Source organism: Taudactylus pleione, unplaced genomic scaffold (genome assembly GCF_031769625.1).
Source record: "Taudactylus pleione unplaced genomic scaffold, aTauple2 ptg000089l, whole genome shotgun sequence".
Taxonomy (NCBI): domain Eukaryota; kingdom Metazoa; phylum Chordata; class Amphibia; order Anura; family Myobatrachidae; genus Taudactylus; species Taudactylus pleione.
The window spans coordinates 3,977,340-3,998,239 of record NW_028284491.1 but is presented as its reverse complement, the minus strand read 5'-3'; the positions used below and the strand labels follow the sequence as shown (position 1 = coordinate 3,998,239).

The 20,900-nt window shown below is 46.8% G+C and overlaps 1 protein-coding gene across 1 annotated transcript; it reads left to right on the top strand.

Moving 5' to 3' along the window:
* The first annotated feature begins 954 nt into the window (after positions 1–954).
* Positions 955–10,262, top strand: MLNR (motilin receptor). The gene is made up of 2 exons (XM_088469244.1): positions 955–1,705; positions 9,935–10,262. The coding sequence occupies exons 1-2, from the start codon at positions 955–957 to the stop codon at positions 10,249–10,251; spliced, it is 1,068 nt and encodes a 355-aa protein (XP_088325370.1). The 3' UTR covers positions 10,252–10,262.
* The last annotated feature ends 10,638 nt before the right edge of the window (positions 10,263–20,900 follow it).

The following is a 20,900-nucleotide window of genomic DNA, read 5'->3' as shown; positions in this document are numbered from 1 at the left end:
ACCCTACCCCTCTCCCCCCCTAACCCTCCCTTAGTGGTGCCTAACCCTAACCTCCCCCCAGTGCCTAACCCTAACTCCCCCCGGGGATGCCTAAACCTAGCCCTTCCCCCCTCCCTCCGCACCTAACCTGTCCCCGCTTACCTTCATTTGGGATGCCGGCTGTCTCGATTTCGGTGCCTTTCTTTAATCCCTAGTCGGGATTCTGACGGCCGGCATCCTGGCCGTCGGTAATTTGACTATACCCCATTCTACTTCCCACATCAATTCAGACTGTAGTTTCATACCAAAGCACAGGAAGGATTTAATTTAATGTTTTCATTACAGTAGATTGTGTCCTTCTGTAAATTTCCTCAATTTAAGGAAACATTTATTTGTTTGGACTGAGGGCTGGTCCCCAGTGACTCCCACTAGATACAGCTGGGAGTACATGTAATGAGTTCATACAGCAGAATATGAAGGTAGAATGTTCTTATCCTTTGCAGATTATATTGTAAAGATTAGGAGAGCCTTATGTAGCCTTTCCTGTGCATACAGTGATACTCCAAATATTATGCATCTGCAAGCAGGACAAAATATTAAGATCCACAATTTAACAAGCTCTATAAGGCAGTACCAGCCTAATCATCACACACAGAGCACAAGTGTATTTCTAAGGGGTGTGGTGTGCTCATATCTAACCCAGTCTATACAGATCTTCAACACTCAGAGGGAGGAGAAGCCACAAGAGGCAGCAATTCTGCTGCTTTTCATAGTCCATCCACAATGTTCCTGGCTGACTGATCTCCTGGAGAGATGTACCATAGTGAGGGGTACTAGCAAGGTGAAGACTTCCAGCTCCCAGAGGCTTTTGATTGACCATTCAATGCTATCCAGGCTTGATTAAAAAAAAAAATTAAAATTTACCCAGCAAAGTGTAAGAAGTGTGATCTGGCTGCACCTCTCCTGGGTCCAGTGATGGAGAATTATTCCAGTGTGGTCACTAATGGCTATAGCACTCTTCCACCTTGTACAGAGAACTTGTGTTCCTTTTTCACTATCCAAACACTCATCCCCATGACGGTGATCTGCCTAGTAATCATGGTGGCCGGGCTCATAGGGAACACTATCACCATCCTCATCATCAGGACGTACAAAGAGATGAAGACCACCACAAACTTCTACCTGTCCAGCATGGCAGTGTCCGACATCATCATCCTCCTCTGCTTGCCCTTCGACTTGTACCGCCTGTGGATGTCCACCTCTTGGATCTTTGGTGGGTTCCTCTGTAAGTTCCTCTGCCTGATCAGTGAAGCTTGCACCTACTCCACCATCCTGCACATCACAGCCCTGAGCATTGAGAGGTACTTGGCCATCTGCTTTCCTCTGAGAGCCAAAGTCTTCATTACCAAGAGGAGGGTGAAGATTGTCATTGTCCTCCTGTGGGTTGTCGCCCTGTTGTCAGCAGCTCCTCTTTATAACTTGCTGGAGAATGTGAAGGTGAATAACACTGGCTCCTGGGAGTGCACCTACACCAAGTACGCCGCTGAGTCCGGGCTTCTCAACATCATGATGTGGGTGACCACCGTCTACTTCTTCTGCCCCATGTTCTGCCTGGTTGTCCTCTATGGCTTCATTAGCAAAAAGTTGTGGAAAAGCAAAAATACACTGCGGGGACCTAATGCTGAGAACAGGGAGAAATGTCATCGCCAGACAGTCAAGATTTTGGGTAAGTGTCCAACAAAACTCTGCAAATAGACAGCTTTACACGTGTTATTCTGTTTTATTACCTGATATCAGCAATTGCAAATAGTCATTTTTTTAATAGTAATTATAGAGGAACTAGACAAACTATTTACATAGTTTGTCGGGGCGTCGGTATTCTGGCGTCAGTATAGTGACGTCCGGCATCCTTACCGCATCCCACTCGCACTGTCCAGTAAGGGTGCTGTGTCTCAGAGTATTAGTAATCTAGCTTGTGATCTCAAACTCATTCTTGCGCCCCCCCCCCCCACCCCACCCCAAGTCCTGCTTTGGCCGAGACAGTTTTGCTTTTTGGGCACTGTCCGGCCGTCCCATCCACGTGCCTCAGTGTCCCGCGGGGGGAGGGGGGAAAGTTGAGAGCACCGCTAGCATTACAGAGCAGTGGGTGAATAGATGCCGTGTGCCCGTTCCATTATTGTGAAGCTCAAGTGAGAGCATCATCCTTTATTATTTTCTAAAACAACTAAAAATCTTCTATGGCAATTCATTTAATGGTGAGTCTACCCCTGACATGTAATGACGGCTGTCGGAATGCCTCCTCTCACAATACCGACAGCGGCATCCCGTTGTTTGGCATCCAGACAGGGTCGGATAAGTATACTTACCCTCCACCTTCTTCCCCATAACCCTTCCTTCTTTTAGCCCAACCTAACCCTAGGAGTGCCTATCCCTAACCTAACTCCGCTAACTGACCTAAACCTAACCCTCCCCCCCCCCCCCCCGCGGCTAACACCCCCGGCATACCTTCATTTGGGCACGCGTCCTCCTGGATTCCGGCGTCGGGATTAAGATAGGCGTCGGTATTTCGACGCCTATCTTAAATCCCTTGTCGGGATTCCAGCCTTGCGGCCACCGGTCTCTTGACTGCATCCCATTTTCTACTTGTGGCTTCCTGGCTGGTAATGCAGCTGGGACTTGTCCAACAGCCGACTTCTCCTTTACAGCTTTTATTAAGGAGATGTATCAATATTTATTTATTTTGGCATCACAACATTCTGCAGCATCATACAGTTTGGAAATAGGGCTTAGTAAATGAAACATAAAGGACCAACTAGCAAAATACAGAGCAAGGAAAGGGAAATGCATATCATTCAATAAGCCGCAAGGATAAATACAATAATAACCAAAATGAAGCATAACAAGTGTTCTAAAATGGAAGGCACAGAAGAAGAAGAAAAGTCAGAGCGGTGGGGGACGCAAGTCAAGTGTGATCGCTGCCCCCAAACACACATCACAGAGGGAGAGAGAGTACTGTCTACTGCTGCTGCAGCCCAGCACACAGCAGCATGTGCTGGGCTGGGGAGAGAGGATGCTGCAGCAGCAATCTCTTCTCTCTCCCTGGCCTAAGTAGCTGCCACATTTTGTTACGTGGGTGGGGGGCAGGACATGGGCCCCTCCAACAAGCCCGGGCACGGATAAAGAGTACCAGCTCCAACCCCCCTCTCGACGGCCCGCAGAATAAGGGATAATTAGCATGTAGAGGTCTGAAAGCAGACAAGTATACTAATTAGGGGGCACACATTAACTGTCGTGAGCATTTAAAATATAACCTCTATTGGTAAAGGCTAAAACTACAAATATAAAGAACATAAGTGATGAAAAATAAGAAAGTAAAAAAATAAAATAATATGGAAAATATACTGGCAGCTAAGAGTACATTATAATCTCAAAACCATCCTAAACTGACCAGGTGGGCAAAGGTGTTGGGCGCAGGGTGTCAGCAGTCAGAATCCCGATGCTGGCATTCCAACAGGTTTAGGATACAGACACATGTCTGTCAGTGTCCTAGACCTCCCCGGTGCCTAAACCTAACCTCCCCCCAGATGCGGATCTATAGTGAAACTAATGAAGCTTAAGCTTCAGGGTCCCTAACCATGGAGGGGCCCCTGAAGCAAATTTGTTTTTAATGAGTGAATTTTTCAACACAATAAATGGAGTTTTTTAAGTGTGTGTTATTAAAATAAGGTTATTTTAGTAATAGAATCATAAACCAATGGGTTGAAGTACTTAATATGGACCTTAGAATATGCTCTACAGTAGTGCATGTAGGGGGGGTTCTGAGTACCCAGAAACCTCCCTGATCAGTACTGGTCAGCAGACACCATATCTACAGCTCCGAACAGAGGATGGCTCTCATGAGCCAGCTGGGCGCAGAATAAAGAGCTGCTGTCAGTGTAACTGCTAAGTGCAGTATTGCCAGGTGCACCATATGCTCCCATCTCCATTTGTGCTGTCCCATCTGCCAGAAGTCAGTCCTGCAGTGCTGACCACAAACTAAAAGCTGAGCTGACTGAGGGATGGCATGCAGCTCAGAGGCGTGAGCAGACAGCGTGGGGGAGAGACCAGACTCAGGGAGGTTCCAAATATCCCACTCAGGAGGATCAAGAGCTAGAATCTTACAGAGGAAGTGAGTAAGTTTTGGTTTTGTATGTGATCTATTTACAGTCTCTCTCTCTATGGGGGTTTCAACAACTCTGCAATTTGGGCCTCAAGGTTCTTGCAAGGGCAGCAAGGCCCTTTGGACTTTGTTGGATGTTGCCCTATTGCTGCTGGTTCCAAAGGGGGCCCCCATAACCGTTAAAACTTCAGGTCCCAAAAAACCACCACTGCCTCCCCCCTAGTGATTAACCTAACCATCCCCTCCCCTCCCCGCACCCTAAACCTAACCTTCCCACCTTAGTGCCTATCCCTAACCGTCCCCATAGTGCCTAACCCTAACCACCCCCCCAACCCCGCTACTTACCTTAGGGATTGCGGCGCCAGTATTCTGACAGGTGTCAGGATTCCGGTGCCGGCATTCTGAGCAACGGAATACCTGCGTTGGTGTTAAGACCGCATCACAGGCAAAGAGAGAGGGCAGTGATCATGACAGATTACAATCTCATGAATTAACACATGCTTTTAGCACCTCTAAATCCAATCCCTTAAAATAGTAAATAAGTTTGTTTTACATGACGTTATATTATAACATTATGTGATATAGGCCTAGTGACTGATGTGCAGTATATATGTTATATAGTAGTTCCCTGTCTACATATAGCTTACCTGAAGCTTACTTCCCAGGTGAACCCTTTTTGTCCAGGGATAGTCCTAGATTTTCAAGATATGGCCCTGAAGTTGGGTCAATGAAAATCTGACCAGTACAATTTCTGATCCTTTATGGAAAACACAGTCCTCACTTGAAGCTTTTTTTTTCACTTTAAAGGCTAATATTAAATAGCTTTTTGAAAGCAAAAAAGAAAAAAAATATTTTAAAGTAAGTGAAAGGGCAAGCTGGGATTCTAGTTCACCGAGAAACATCTCTTGTTTGACACATCTGCTCAGCAGCATAGTGTGCCTGGACATTAGTTACACTAAAGTCCTATTTTGTTCCTAACATTTGGGACAAGGGCGTTTTTAGTACAATAAAAAGCCCCAACCATAACATAAGCCATAACCGTAATGCCGCTTTCTGAAAAGGTAGAAAAACTGTAACCTGTAGATATAAAGTAACCTGAGGTGCAGCTGGGACGCTCAGATGCTGCGGTTTGCTCTGAAGCTGATTTTATCTCTTTAGCTGATTAAAAAAGAATCCTCAAGTTTGTGCAAGTAATAACATGATGGGAATTGTACATCCAGACCCTGAAATGATATATAAATTTTTTTTCAGAATAATCCGCACACAGGGCCTGATTCAGACCCGCTCGCCAGTGCTGAGCGCTCGCAAGCGGGTCGATGTTGGCCCAGTGCGCATGCGCACGATGGAGCCGGCTCCGTCGTGCGCATGTGCGAGACCCGGAGCGACTTGCTTGCGTACCAAAGGGGGCGTGCTGTCGATGGTGAGTGACAGCACACCCCATTTGGGGGGCGTGGCTGCCCAGACGGAGGCGTTCCCATGGGAACGCCTACCGTCTGGGGCCGGCCCCACTGACATCACAAGTGATGTCAGTGGGAGTGCTCTCGGCTCTGATAGAGCCGAAAGCACTCCAGGGCTTGCGGCAACGAGATCCTACCACAAGGGTCTCTCCGCAAGTCCGATGGTCGCGATGGTCTTGACCATCGCGACCATCTTCCTGCCCGCTCGCTATAGCTGTGGGTGGTCACCCACAGCTATACATGCTATACATGCTAAAATGCCTTGATTCAGAGTGAGTGCTCTTAAAGAGTGTCCGGCTCTGAATCAGGCCCTTAGTTCCAAGTATTACATAGAGCCAGCATCACCGTGCGAGACTTGTAAATAATCATTAGCACATAATGGGTTTACCTCCAGCTGGCATACATCAAATCATCTCTTATCCAATGATATTAAATCCTATTACTTCATTCCCCAGGCGTATATCGTGCGTCACTGCAGCTCGCCACGCACTTGTGGCCAACTCACCATATCACTTCCTTAGCCAGAAATACAGGTTGTATCCCATCACCTAGCAACCAGCGCTGCCGTGAACACATAAATCCCGGCTCTCAGCCGGAAGTGTGTCTAGGGCATCGCGTCACCTAGCAACCAGCGTCTTATGCAGACACATAGATCACCGGTGTTTTATGCAGTCCGTATACTGCAACTCATACAGACTAATATACCACATGTTGTGTATCCATAAATCAAGTTATATGTCCAAAACAGTCATGGTGGACTTAGGTTCAAGGAACATATTATCTCAGCAGATCATTGATATATATAAAAGTCAACCTTGCATTGTATATACAAAAAATATTATTTTGTAAATCGTATTAACATTTAACCAGGCTTGCCTACCCTCACGATTTGGTCGGGAGCCTCCCGAATAACGGGTGCCGCTCCCGACCCCCCGGAAAGGCAGGCAAGCCTCCCGGCTGACGCATGCCCCCCCGACTACCTACTAGAAACCCCCGCAGCAGGGGGGCCCGATGACGCGATTCGGCATTGTGAGGAGGGGGCAGGGTCACGATGATGCAATTGTGCGGCTCCGCCCCTGGCACGGACCCATTGCCTGGCCACGCCTCCCCACTGTTTGCAGGCATTCAGCTCCCTCCCGGATGGAGGGAGCTGAATATCGGCAAGTATGCATTTAACCCATTGGACACCGATAATTATCTCAGACCACAGACCAAAAATTAAACACAGAAAAATATCTAAAAAATATATCAAACAAATAGAAAAGAAAAAAGAAAAATATTTCAAAAAGACTTTGTTGTTGTATATCACCGGTCTCAAAGGTATATTTATCAAGTCTCACCCGGCCTTAGGAGAGTCCATAATAATACTTATGGTTCCCATCGAGAAATAATTTTCAGAGTGCACCCCTCATAGAAAAATATCGCAATGTATTGAGGGCCTGATTCAGAGACGGATGCTCTGGCGAGCAGCCAGGATGATGGTCAAGACCATCGCGACCATCGGGGCTTGCGACGAGACCCTTGTGGGTAGGGTCTTGTGGCCACAAGCCCCAGAGAACTTCTGGCTCTAATAGAGCCGGAAGCTCTCCCACTGACATCACTGTCAGTGGGACCGCTGACAAATGGCAGGCGTTCGCATGGGAACGCCTCCTTTTGTGAAACCACCCCCCCGCCACACCTACAAAACGGGGCAAGCTGTCGATCAACATCGTCAGCCGCCCCTTTTGTAGTGAGCCACGGAGCTAGAGAATTTCTCTCCTTGAACCTATGTCCACCATGACTGTTTTGGACATATAACTTCATTTATGGATACACGACCTGTGGTATATTAGTCTGTATGAGTTGCAGTATACGTACTGCATAAAACACCGGTGATCTATGTGTCTGCATAAGACGCTGGTTGCTAGGTGATGGGATACAAACTGTGTTTCCGGCTAAGGAAGTGATATGGTGAGGCAGCCACCAGTGTGTGGCGAGCTGCAGTGGCGCACGATGTGCGCCCGGAAAATTAAGTAATAGGATTTAATATCATTGGATAAGAGATAATTTGATGTATGCCAGCTGGAGGTAAACCCATCATGTGCTAATGATTATTTACAAGTCCAGCGCGGTGATGCTGGCTCTATGTAATACTTTGAACTAAGGCCCTGATTCAGAGCGCTCGCTCTGAATCAGAGCGTTTTTTTTTTTTCTTTTGGAGCCGGTCCCCTGGCCGTTCGCATAGCTGTGGGTGACCACCCACAGCTTTTGCCAGCGGCCAGGTGATGGTCGCGACCATCGGGCTTGCGACAAGACCCTTGTGGTAGGGTCTCGTTCCCGCAAGCCCCAGTGAGCTTCCTGCTCTAATAGAGCAGGAAGCTCTACTGACATCACTAGTGATGTCAGTAGGGCCGCCCCCAAATGGCAGGCGTTCCTTTGGGAACGCCTCCGTTTGCCAGCCACCCACCCACCCTCCCCGCCTACAAAACGGGGCGAGCTGCCGCCCTGTTTTGTTGTGAGCCCTGGAGTGAGTGATTTCTTGCTCGCTCCGGGGCTTGCGCAGTGCCTGGCCATTGACCCGCTTGTGAGCGGGTCTGAATCAGGCCCTAAGATTCCAGGATATACAGGTTGATTGTTCATATATATGTATGTATCTGTATGTAGTGTGATACACTATATTCTGGTTAACCATGTCTGTTTTTCCTTGTTCCTTATTACTAGGGGGAGGGGATATGGGTATTTATAGGCTCTATGTACATTTGATTGTTGTACCTTGACAAAGGTCCAAGAAGGACCGAAACGTCAGATCTTTTATTATGGAATAAAGGTATTAATCCAATGAATTGACTGAAGTCTGGTGAGTGCACCCCCATATTACTATATATATATATATTCAAGTATAAAATATAGAAGTGTATAATAACTTGAATACTGAAGCTGTCACAAGCGAAACGTGTTGGGTGGTGATTGATCTTAAATGTTTCATTGGATTTTATTTTAGATTTCCCATCACCTACCAGGAGCTTGCACTCAAATTTGGGTGAGGTTGAATCAGCTCCGTAAGAGGGAGCGGTGTGCCCTTCGCCTGCCACACCCCTAAGCACTTGATGTTATGCCCCGGAGGATGGGGCTGCCAGCACCAGGCAGTATGGCACTGTTCAGAGCATCCTGAGGACGCTCCAAACGGCTGTACAGGCTGCAGGGTGCTTACCCGGCAGAGCTGCAGGGCGCCATTCCAGGCACCCTGCTGGCCAGATGCAGGGGCCGTGGGGCAGCGATGATGGATTAATCAAACCAGTTGGGATTTTTTTTTTTTACAAATTGATGGGGGAAAGGGAGCCCAGACCAGTATCTTGCCTATAGCCCTCATGACCTATTGTCAGTAAGTTATATAACTCTAATAATAATGACATTTATTTTCAGAGGGTAAGATTTATGTGCCAATAATTCTGGTGCTAATTATTTTATTCATATATTTGAAATCCTGCCACTAGTGTTACTTTAACAATTCAAATGTGTAGCTTATACACATAGGGCCGATTCAGACTCACTCCTTAGATGCGGCCGCTCGCTCCCAGTGTATGGAAATTCAGCTAAGTGACATCAAGGCAGCTGCTTGCACGGCATAAGCACGCCCACTATGTCTTGGCGAGCGATCACTTTGTGTTTATAGACGCCCACCAGCCTGTCTTTAGCTGCCCACTAGTGTACGTCATCTCCTGGAAGTATATACAACCATCGGTACATCGGGCTCCATCGGATCTGGCCGCAACGCTTGCGGTTGACTGTACCCTACCGCAAGCACTGCGAGCACTTCAGTGTATAATTCAACCAGGTGACGTGTACTATGACGCTGCCGGTTAATTATGCACTCCTCAGAAAGGGTGTTCAAACACCTGCGACCGCAACTCCACTCCCCCGTTACCACTGCCCTGCCCCTGTTACCACCCACAAACGGCCTCTCTTGTCACTCATTCCACTGGGCTGTCTTTGCAGGGCGAGCGCATCCCGATCGCTCGTACTAGTTTGCGCACGCGCACTGCGAACTACACGCATGCGCACATTAGTGAACATCGCCAGCAACGAGCGAGCGCTTGCTAGCGAGCAGGTCTGAATCAGATCCATAGCTCTTAGGGGGAGCTGTATCAAACCTTCGAATGAGGACAAGTGAGGAAGTTGCCCACAGCAACCAATCAGCTATCATGTTATAGAATGTACTAAGTAAATGATAAGTATAATCTGATTGGGTGACTTCTCCACATGTCCTCTTTAGAAGGTTTGATACAAATCCCAATGAGATATGTAATGCCAAAATCCTGGTTCAGCTAGTGACTCTCCTGCTCCCGTTTTTGTCTTGAAGTGGTTGTCGTCCTGGCTTTCGTCATCTGCTGGCTGCCATTTCATATTGGAAGAATCATTTATGCGAACACCAAAGACTACTATATGATGCAACTATCGCAGTATTTCAACCTGGTCGCCATGCTGCTGTTTTACCTCAGTGCCTCCATCAACCCGATCCTGTACAACCTCATCTCTAAGAAATACAGGACTGGAGCCTACAAGCTCCTCCGGCTGGGCAGGTCGGATGAAAGAGCCTATAACGTCATTAAGGATGAGACTGGGGGTCACACGGAGATCAGCACATGTATCCAGAAGGATTATATCACACACATCTGATGCTGCAGAGTCAGGGAGGGAGCCGGTAATGACCCCCAAGCAGGAGACTGACTGTGAACAGATGAGGAAATCCCTGTGTGCGGTGTGGGGGAAATCTCCTGTACGCAGTGACAATACAATGCACCGCTTATATAATGTACAAACATTCCTACATATTCTTTATAGAACACTAGCACATTCCATCAGGGAACGTGCAACTTATTATGTAACATTTTTCCATACACATGCTGGAATACAGAGAGAATATGTGGCGAGTATCAGCCAATTAGGGTTAACATGTTATAGGAGGCGATATATGTAATAAGTGTGTGTGAGTTTATAACATAAAGAGAATAGATCACCTCACAATGGATTATGTTCTTAGCCTGATTGTCATATAGTAATCAGCATTAGATCTAAGCAGGGAAGTCCACATGGCAGCTGCTGGGCCAGATGCAGCTCTCAAACACAGCATGTATAGTGACAGGAGCTGATTGGTTGGTACTTTATCTCCGTCCACTTTATCTCTCTCCAAGGCTTAGTACATCTCCCCCTAACTCATTTATGGCCCTAATGTTCACTCTACAGTGTGACAAGAGAAGTACATGGATTTTCAGGCCAGATAGTGCAGGGCTTGCACTGGCTGATGAAGTTGGGAGGATAAGGGGTGTCCCTTGCTGACTGTTTATTAGACACATTAATGAGCATCAACATGCAAAAGATTTAGATTTCGGCCCTAATCCCTCTTCCCGACGTACCCATCACACCAGTGCAGTCAGGAAATAGCCTATCTTGAAAATGTGGCATGTGGAAATATCACCATCTTACAGTATTTGTATATTAATGTTATGCTGTAAATAATTCTATAAAACCATTGCACGATATGTAGTTCGCATCCTGACAGTCACAATACCAATAGCGGCATCCCGACTGTCAGAATCCCAACAGATTGTGAAGGTATTAGAGTTAAGGGCAGGCTTAGGGTTAGGCTGCGGAAGGGAGGCTTAGGTACTACGGGGAGGATTATGGTTAGGCTGCGGAATGGGAGGGTTAGGGCTAGGGTTAGGCTGCGGAACGAGATGGTCCGGGGGAGGCTTATGGTTAGGCTACGGGTGGAGAGGGTTATGGTTATGCTGTGGGAGGGTTAGGGTTATTCTGCGGTGGGGGAGGGTTAGGGTTAGGCTGCGGGAGGGGAGGGTTATGGTTACTCTGTGGGAGGGTTATGGTTAGGCTGCGGGAGGGGAGGGTTATGGTTACTCTGTGGGAGGGTTAGGGTTAGGCTGCGGAACGGGATGGTCCGGGGGAGGCTTATGGTTAGGCTACGGGTGGAGAGAGTTATGGTTATGCTGTGGGAGGGTTAGGGTTATTCTGCGGTAGGGGAGGGTTAGGGTTAGGCTGCGGGATGGGAGGGTTATGGTTACTCTGTGGGAGGGTTAGGGTTAGGCTGCGGGAGGGGAGGGTTATGGTTATGCTGTGGGAGGGTTAGGGTTATTCTGCGGTGGGGGAGGGTTAGGGTTAGGCTGCGGGAGGGGAGGGTTATGGTTACTCTGTGGGAGGGTTAGGGTCAGAGTAAAGGTTATAATACTTACAAAAATATGTTGTGATTCTGACTATTGGGATGCTGCTGTCGGTATTCTCACCATCTGCATTCTGACCACCGGGATCCTGTACCCAACCCCATGGCATAGCTTTGCAGGGTCTACAGCTCTTGTGATTCTGGCATTAAGAATGAGAAATACCAAATAAAAAAATGTTGCTATTTAAAACCATCACCATCCCATTCAAGTTTAATGTGCTTAAAGTGAACCTTTCATCTATATAATTAAAAGACAAATTAATCAATATTTATTCTGGCTCAACACTCAAAAAATCAGTTACGTCCAAGCAGATTACTGCTCAAAGGTAGATAGTAAATACCCCTTACTGTATGCTAACAGGGCAGTTTTCGTAGATGAAAACAAGTACTGTATTGCTATGGGTTACTTCCTTTTTGCATTATTAGTAAATAACCCTCATTCTATTCACTGATTAACAACACTCATTGGGCCAAACCACAGGCTGTCTACATATTGTGATAAACCTGCCCAAGACAGGATAAGATAAGCTTAGAGTCAGCTATTTGTAATTATCAACGTGTTCTTCTGCATGAATGCCATCTGTAAACTATTCTGTGTGGTACAGACCTGAGTGATACAAACTCTTCTCTATCAAGGAAACTACAGAGGTGCTGACACGTAACTGATATGCCCACTCGTGTCACAGCTCATCGGGGAGAGAGCCGCCAGCTCTCAATAAACCGGACATCATATACTGTTTGCAGAGAATGGTATCTAGGAGCATGGAGATGGCATCCCTACATTTATTCATTTATAATGTTCATGTATATTCTGCTGCTCTTTACAATTGGGAACACAGTAACAACACAGGACTGGGTATTAGCAGACAGACAGGGAGGTAAGAGCGCCTTCATTGACATCTGGAGAATAGGCTGCTCGAGGTTGTCCATAGACCTAACCTTGGTAGCTTCTGACTGCAAAGTTGGAGGCTCTTAATTTGCAAGTAATGGGTTATCCTTATCACGATGCACACTCGCTTGGTATGTAAGTCTCATTCAAGGTGAACTCACTTTTACAATCACAAGCTTTGTGTTCGCAAAACCAAATACTCTATGGCAGGGCCGGCTCCAGGGTTAGCCGCGCCCTGTGCGACACCAGGACCTGGCTCTCCTTACCCATGTGTGACCGAAAATGGGGTGTGGCCCCCTCAATGATGTTATTTGGGGTCGTGCCCGTACAATACGCCTCCCGTAAACGTCAGGCTGGGGGCAAGCCCAGCACTACGTCTGTAGCTGGGCTTCCCCCAGCCCTCTTTCTGCAGTGAATGGATGCCGCGCGGCATCCATTCGTATTCCTTGGGGCCGGCACTGCCGCGGCGGTGGAGGTGCCTGACCACCTGCGGGACACTTTGCCCTGTGGGTGGAACAGCGGGGCACTCAGGGTTGGATTTAGGCTTGTGGTGGCCCCGGGGCTTGTCTCTGGTCTCTCCACTGACTGGCAAGGTCGCAGCATACTACTTCATGTCCGCAACACTGCTGGGAACCGACTGCCGACAGCGTAGCGGACATGATCTAGTACACTGCCAGGGGCAAATGCAGGATTTTGAGTGGGGCGTGAATGAGAGAAGGAGGGAGAGATGAAGATGGAGACAGAAAGATAGAGAGAGGGGAGAAGAAAGGAAGAGAGGGAGGTAGTGAGATATAGGACCCCATTTATTAATGATTACAATGCGATTTAGGCATGACATTACTGCACATGATCGCATTACAGTATGCAATCATAGCACCCGGATGTATTATCCGGCACATGAAGGGACACGGGTTCCAAAAGGAGCCCATCCCTGAGATGTGCCCGGAGAGCTACGGGGGCCGCTGCGCATGTGCAGTCATGCTGACTATACACGCACAACCACCAGAGGAGCCCTCCGCAGGCTAATTATGCATAGTGTAGCTCAAAGGCAGGGGCCAATATTGTTGGTAAATTTGTCAGCATCGCATCCCCCATAGAGACCTATAGGGGATGTAGGGGATGTGGCTGCCTGCGGGAATGGAGGGATCACAGCGGGGAATCGAAGATACCTGCTGTGGTCCGTCATTAATACATCCGGGGGAAACTTAATATTTGTGGTTAACCACTGAAAACTGGTGTTTTGGGGGATTAAACCTCAATTATATAATGATAAATGGGCCCCATACAGAGGAAAGGAAGACAGCAAAATAGAGAGAGAGAGAGAGAGAGAGAGAGAGAGAGAGAGAGAGAGAGAGAGAGAGAGAGAGAGAGAGAGAGAGAGAGAGAGAGAGAAAACGAGAGAGAGGGAACAGAGAAATGGAGAGAGAGAGAAGTCATGAAGAATAGAGAGAGACAGATGGGGATGAGAAAGGCAGGGGCATAAAGGATAGGAGGAAAGAGAGAAAGGGAGAGAGAGAAGAAGGGAGGGAGAGAGGATGGGAAAGAAGAGAGAAAGGGAGAGTGAGAGACAGAGGGAGGAGGAGAGAGAGAGACTGTGCTCATGTGCTGTCTGCACTGTCACGGTCACTGCTTCTGTTTGCTGCTGGGAGCTGGCCAGAGTATGTATGAGGCAATGTGGGGGCCCCTGGGCAACCGCCCCGTGTGCCCCGCCTATAATCCGGCCCTGGGAGCAGTGCCTGAAAAGCGGGACTGTCCCACTGAAATCGGGAATGGTTGGGAGGGGTCTGGCCTCTATGGGGTGACGCCCCTGTTCGACTGCACTGGTCGAACGTGCCTCGAGTCGGCCCTGCTCTGTGGTGTGGAACAGAAAATCAGTGTAATTAATGTATTAATGCTAACGGACCCGACAGATGATCGACACAAAGACCACGTGTCACCTTATGTTTCTAAGAACAGAAAGAGAAATAAGCCGTTATAAAGTTATTTTGCAACATTAATTTGTGTCAACAGTGGTAAGAGGGGAATTGGCGCATATATAGAGACGGATGGGAGCCGTCACGACTCCCACGGGATGCCACAAAAGTAGGCAGAAGAGTATTTACTGAGAGCGAGAAAGGGCAGACTATCAAACATAATCACAAGTTAGAAGTTTACCAAACTTACTGACCACATAAAATGAAAGTCACAGCTACCTGCGCCCATGTCCCTATGCACTACACTGAACACACTTAGGGGGGAATTTAATTGAACACGATATTTTTTCGGTTTCGAAAAACTGGACTTTTTACAAATATTTTAACTTTGGACAATTCAATTAGAGCCCATGTATTCTCTCGAAAAATTATCGGTATATAGGCCAATACACATAGAATCCATGATAAGTTCATGGGCCTATGTGTTATTATCACTGCCTGCTTCCCAAAAACAGGCTCATTATCGGGGATTATTTTTCGGGGCCTGCTGAGGTCCTGAAAAAAAATCCCCAATAAGTGCTGCTTGCGGCTGTGCTTCGGGCAAATTGGGTGGGGTTAAATTAGCGTGTGATAAATACCGCAGCTAATTGAATTCCTCCATAAATACTTCTACAAAGTGTAATAAACTATTTCTGCAGTATTTAATATATAAAGTACATTGGATTATATGTACAGCATGTATTATATTACATTAACCATGTCGCTGTAGACTGCCCTAAAATAAAACACTTTGCCGTATGACCATCTCTTCTAGCTCCCTGGCACTTCCTTTCCACCACTCTGCTATCCCAGTTGTCCGCATACTAACTAAATGATAATATCATTAACATCTGTTGAGGTCAGATAATCAAATAATACAGTATTCAATGCATAGAAGCAGAAAATAAGTGAAGTACTGTAATTCTATGCATGAGACGGCTGATTCAACCTCATTAGATTTCATTAATATGATCATGAGATATGTTATTTGCCTGGTAAGCCTTGGTGACCATTTGGATAGAGCACTGATGGAGCTCTGAAACATATAACTAGAAAAGCAAAGAGTCCTCTGATATTTCAGATAATAACTGAATTGTAGACAGTTCTATAATGATAAAAGCTGGTAAGTATTCACAAAGGGCATTTTTGTGTGTATCTATTAATGGCATTTTTTCCCTTATTTATTTGTATAGATCATTTTTTTTACGGTATTTTGTATTTAAGTTTTGCCTTTGTGTATAATGTCAAATAAGAGGGCTAACATGATCTCATATAGCAAAGTAACTTTATTGTGCTATTACTTTATGAATATAATAAAAAAATTAGCAACATATGTTCTATATTGCATGACTGTAGTGTTTTTTTAATAGATTGTAATACACAGAGCCGTAACTAGACTTTTTGGTGCCCTGTGCCAGAAAGAGCATTGGCGCCCCCCTCATTTTTCAAAGGGACATAATGCACCCAAAAAAGGGCCATGGCTTCATGGGGAAGAGCCAGGGAAGAAATAGGAGAGGCCAGGAGATGCTGGGGATGAAATAAGAGGAAGCTACAAGTGAGAATGATAATAAACAGAAATTTGACAGGCCCAAACAGCGCCCCCTGACCTGTGGTGCCCTGTGCGATGGCACCGGCCGCACTACCCTAGCTATGGCCCTGGTGATACATATAGGTTGTTTAGTATTTGAAATTCATGTATATAGGTCGTATCCCAGCTCCAATCCTCAAATCACCAAAATCTGTATACACTCACATGATTAAACGTACACCATTACCAATGTAAAGCTACACCAACTGCCAGTGAGTCCCAGCTGGTGATGTTTGGCAGCATTTGAAAAGGCAGTTAGGGGTCTATTTACTAAGCTGTGTTAGGAAATAAAGTGAACGGTGATAAGGTACCAGCCAATCATCCTTTAACCGTCATGCCACAGGCTGTGTTTGAAAAATAGCAGTTAGTCGCTGATTGGCTGGTACCTTATCACCATTCACTTTATCGCCTAACACAGCTTAGTAAATAGACCCCTTAGTGTGGCTCCCCTGTTTGAATATTGGACTGTGCTGCAGCCCCACCTTTGGAGCCGCAACTGAACGGAGCCGTTCTGCTAATATTGTCTGTTCCTCTGTGGATATCACATAGATAAGTCGTGCTGTACATGACGCATGCACCATTTTGCATTGTGTGTGCTTATCACAGTGATCCTTATGTATTACACAAAACCCACTGTTTAGATTTGGGATGTAGTTGAGATCCCAGCAGTTGGAATGCCGCCACGGGAATTCTGACACCAGTCAGAATCCCAGAGCCAGCATTCCAACCACCAGGGAAGGTTAGGTTTAGGCTACCGGAAGAGAGGGTTAAGTTTAGGGTACTTACAGACAGGTGTAGGTATCCTAACCCTGTCTGACCGGATTCTGAGCGCCGGCATCCCGTTCCCAATCCGCAGATTCTGACCGCATTTATGTAGTGCACTGGCTGTGCACCGCAAACCTCTTTGGTTTTGCACTGTTGCGCTTAGATTATCTGCTCGAATGCACTTCAGAGAGTATTCCTACTCTGCTCTCTCCGGAGACACCTCTAGAAGTGCACTTCAGTATGCTTACTCTGCTCTCTGGAGACACCTCTAGAAGTACAATTATTTTTGCTCTGCTCCACAAAATTAGGCACATTGGTGAACTCAATCTAATATTAGCAATAGCAAGGAGGATCAGCCTCTTACTCTGCCATACACTTTAGCAGATTTCAAGGTACATGAGGTCTTATTGCACTTTGTAAATAAGGAGAGTGTATCCGGCACTGAGAAGGGCACTTTATAGATGAAAACTTAATTGTGACACTTTTGCAATATAACACTAGTTAATTACTCTCCATAAATGGGAGCCTGGAAATATAGGGGTGTTAACGGCATACTTGCCTACCCTCTCGATTTGGCCAGGAGCTTCCCGAAAATTGGGTGCTGCTCCCGCCCCACTCCATGCAATTACTATAAAACCCACGCAGCGGGATGGAGGGCGCTAAACGCGGTTCACGCTGAATCGTGTTATCATGGCCCCACCCCCTGCTTCACAATGCCTGAAAATCTCGCCCTTGTGTAGCGTTGGGCCAAAATTACGCGATTACATGTCCACGCTCCCACCCCGGCCACGCTCTCCCTCTACCACGCCACACTCCCCTGCTTGTCCAACCTGGCTGCCCGCTCCCGGAAGGGGCTGCCAGGATGTTGGCAAGCCTGGTTAAATGTAGTGTCAGCACTTAAGAGGGTGTAACCACTTATATCCTATCCAAACATGAAATATGGGCTACAATTGGCAAGTAAGGGATGACCCAAACAAAACTTGATAATCAATAATCAAATAATTTTATTATAAATACAATTATTTTATTAGATTAATGGCATCATAATAAACTCACTGTTGTCATGGATAAACGAAATGTAAAAATAATAATCGTTTTCACTATTTTAGACAACAATGGTTAAAGGAATCATTAAAAATACTAATTATTTTTAAACTATGATCTCATTAATCAAACTAATAAAATCATTTGATTACAGATTTTTGTTTGGGACTAGTTACATAGCGGAAGTGTCACAATGACGTTTTGGTATTTAAAGTTCCCTTCTCAGCGCCAGAGATATTTTCCTGTTTTCAATTCTATTTCCTTTGGGTTAAGTTGGGAAACCCACTAGTTCTCCTTAAGTTGCAGAGATGAGGCAGCCATTGGCGCTGCCCCTACATTTATTTTTACTTTCTAAATTGGACTTTGTGGGCATTCTCATAAACACAGGCATTGTATAGACTAGAGGAATGGTCAATAACATGGCTACATTTTAATACTAAAAAAATGCAAAATCATGGACAAGGCTCTCAAAAACCCAAAGGCTGAATATAATATTAATGGCACTATAATAGAAAGTGCAGAGGAGGAAAGGGATGTAGGAGACACTATTTCAGATTACCTGAAAGCAGGTAATCAGTGTAACAAAGCAATGAGGAAGGCAAGTTAGATGCTTGATGCATAAGGAGAGGAATCAGTAGCAGGAAGAAAGAAGTAATAATGCCACTGTATAGGTCACTGGTACGGCCACATCTAGAATACTGTGTTCAGTTCTGGAGGCCAAGGGGCAGTAACTTTGCCGGCACAGTCTAGTCTGAAGGTGGGGGGAAAGCTTGCCGCACTGACCCTATCAGTCATTGATTGACTGCTAAGGTAATAGTATTATACCCGCTGCCGCCGATATATAACTGCCGTCCGGACCTCAACTCCTTCCAGAATGCCGGGCGCAACCAACAACTGTCTAAAAAGTGTTTGTGAGTAACAGACAAAGTACAGCTTTATGTATACAGAATCCCAGTGATATTGTGACAGGGGGGTTGTGTCTGCAATCTGCATTTTATAAATTCCTCCAGGATGTTAAGGTATATTAATAATATATTATATTTAGGACCCTGCTGTTATTGACTCCTGGTGGTGGAGGGTTGCAGAAGGAGGCTGACTCCGCTTCTTTGTTTTGTGCTTGTTTTTAAACTGGGATTTCTCTGGGACCTCATTGGATGTGTGCAGTGATAGGTTGATAGTGGCTGGCAGGTGTCTGTTTTATCTGGCCCCTCCCGATGTATGGAAGTTACATGAGCTGTGTGCTGCATAATGTATTATAAAGGGCATTACTGAGTGTGTATGGTGATGGTTGGGTAGGACTGTGCTCTGCTGTGTGGGCAGATGTGATATGTTAGTGGGCTATATGAGTGAGTGGGGTGCTGCACTTCCTGATCGCAGGCGTACCGGGTCCTGCGTACAATTGGATAGAGACGGTGGGGTACGGAAGGTGCGCTCCCCTGTGGGTGCAATGATGATGGGGGAGTGTTGGACTATGTATGTGGTTGCTAGTGTGTGTGGTGTGAATGAGTGGGGAGGGGCGGACCAACGGATTGACAGAGGCAGACACAAGGTGGGAGTAAATGGTTTTATTGGAATAGTCACAGTGCTTCTACTATATAGTCCCGGGCAACAAGGTGGGTGTGGTGGTGGGTGAGAGAGGTGGGGGGGAGAGACTGGGGAGGTGGGTCGAGCCTTTCCGTGCAGTTCAATAGACTGGCACATTACCCCTGCTGGACACTATGGTCGACAGTCTTGGAGTCTCGGTGGGTAAGGGGGGGAGAGCGAGAGGGGAATGGTGTGGTGGGAGGGTGTAGTACACCTGGCGGCATCCCACGTATGAATGAAAAGTCTCGAAGTCTTGTACCTACCGGTAGGTAAGGCCTGAGGTTGGTAGGCCGTAGGGGTTGTTGTGTTGCTGCAGTTCCTTGTTGACTGATTGAAGCTGCTGCGGTGGTAAAGATGAGTAACACTCTCACCTGTGTTAATGAGAGAATCACTGACATGATGTCAGCAGGTCCTTTTGTGGCAGGGCTGAAATGCAGTGGAAAGGTTGTTTTTGGGATTAAGGGCCTGATTCAGACCCGCTCGCAAGCACTATGCACTTGTGAGCGGGTCGATGTTAGGCCACTGCGCATGCACACGCCACAGCCGGCTCCGACGTGCGCATGCGCGAGACCCGGTTAGCGACGGGCGCTCCGTTGCTCCGGGTCTCGCACCAAAAGGGGGCGGTTGTCGATTTTGATCGACAGCTCGCACCATTTTGGAGGTGTGGCGTGGGGGTGGCTTCACAAACGGATGCGTTCCCATGCAAACGCCTGCCGTTTGGGGGCGGCCCCACTGAACATCACCAGTGATGTCAGTAGGAGAGCTTCCGGCTCTATTAGAGCCAAAAGCTCTCTGGGGCTTGCAGCCACGAGACCCTACCACAAGGGTCTCACCGCAAGCCCGATGGTCACGATGGTCTTGACCATCGCGACCATCATCCTGGCCGCTCCAAAAAAAAAAAAAAAAACGCCCTGATTCAGAGCGAGCGCTCTTTCAGAGCTTCCGTCTTTGACTCAGGCCCTAAGGGCCTGAGTCAGAGCCGGACGCTATTTGCAGAAAAAGGGGCTGGCTATTTAAATGAACCGTTCGCTCTTTGCGGTCTGTTCACGCCTCTATGTCTGAACGAGCGAACAAAACATGTGAAAGTAATTTTGAAAAAAAACGCCCCCTGGCTGCTCGCATCATACGTCATGTCCGCTATTTATTAGATTAATCGAGTACATCGAAAGGCGTCTGAACTGCTCGCTATTCTTTTGGTTGGTTTTTCCTATCACAATCATGCGAGTAGTTCTGACTATAAAACAACCAAGTGGCGTGGTCAATGACGCTGCT

What these genes read in the sequence shown, in the direction of transcription:
- MLNR (XM_088469244.1), top strand. Translation starts at nt 955, where the DNA reads ATGGAGAATTATTCCAGTGTGGTCACTAATGGCTATAGCACTCTTCCA. An exon ending in CCAGACAGTCAAGATTTTGG is followed by an intron (nt 1,706 to 9,934) that starts GTAAGTGTCCAA and finishes TTTGTCTTGAAG; the next exon opens with TGGTTGTCGTCCTGGCTTTC.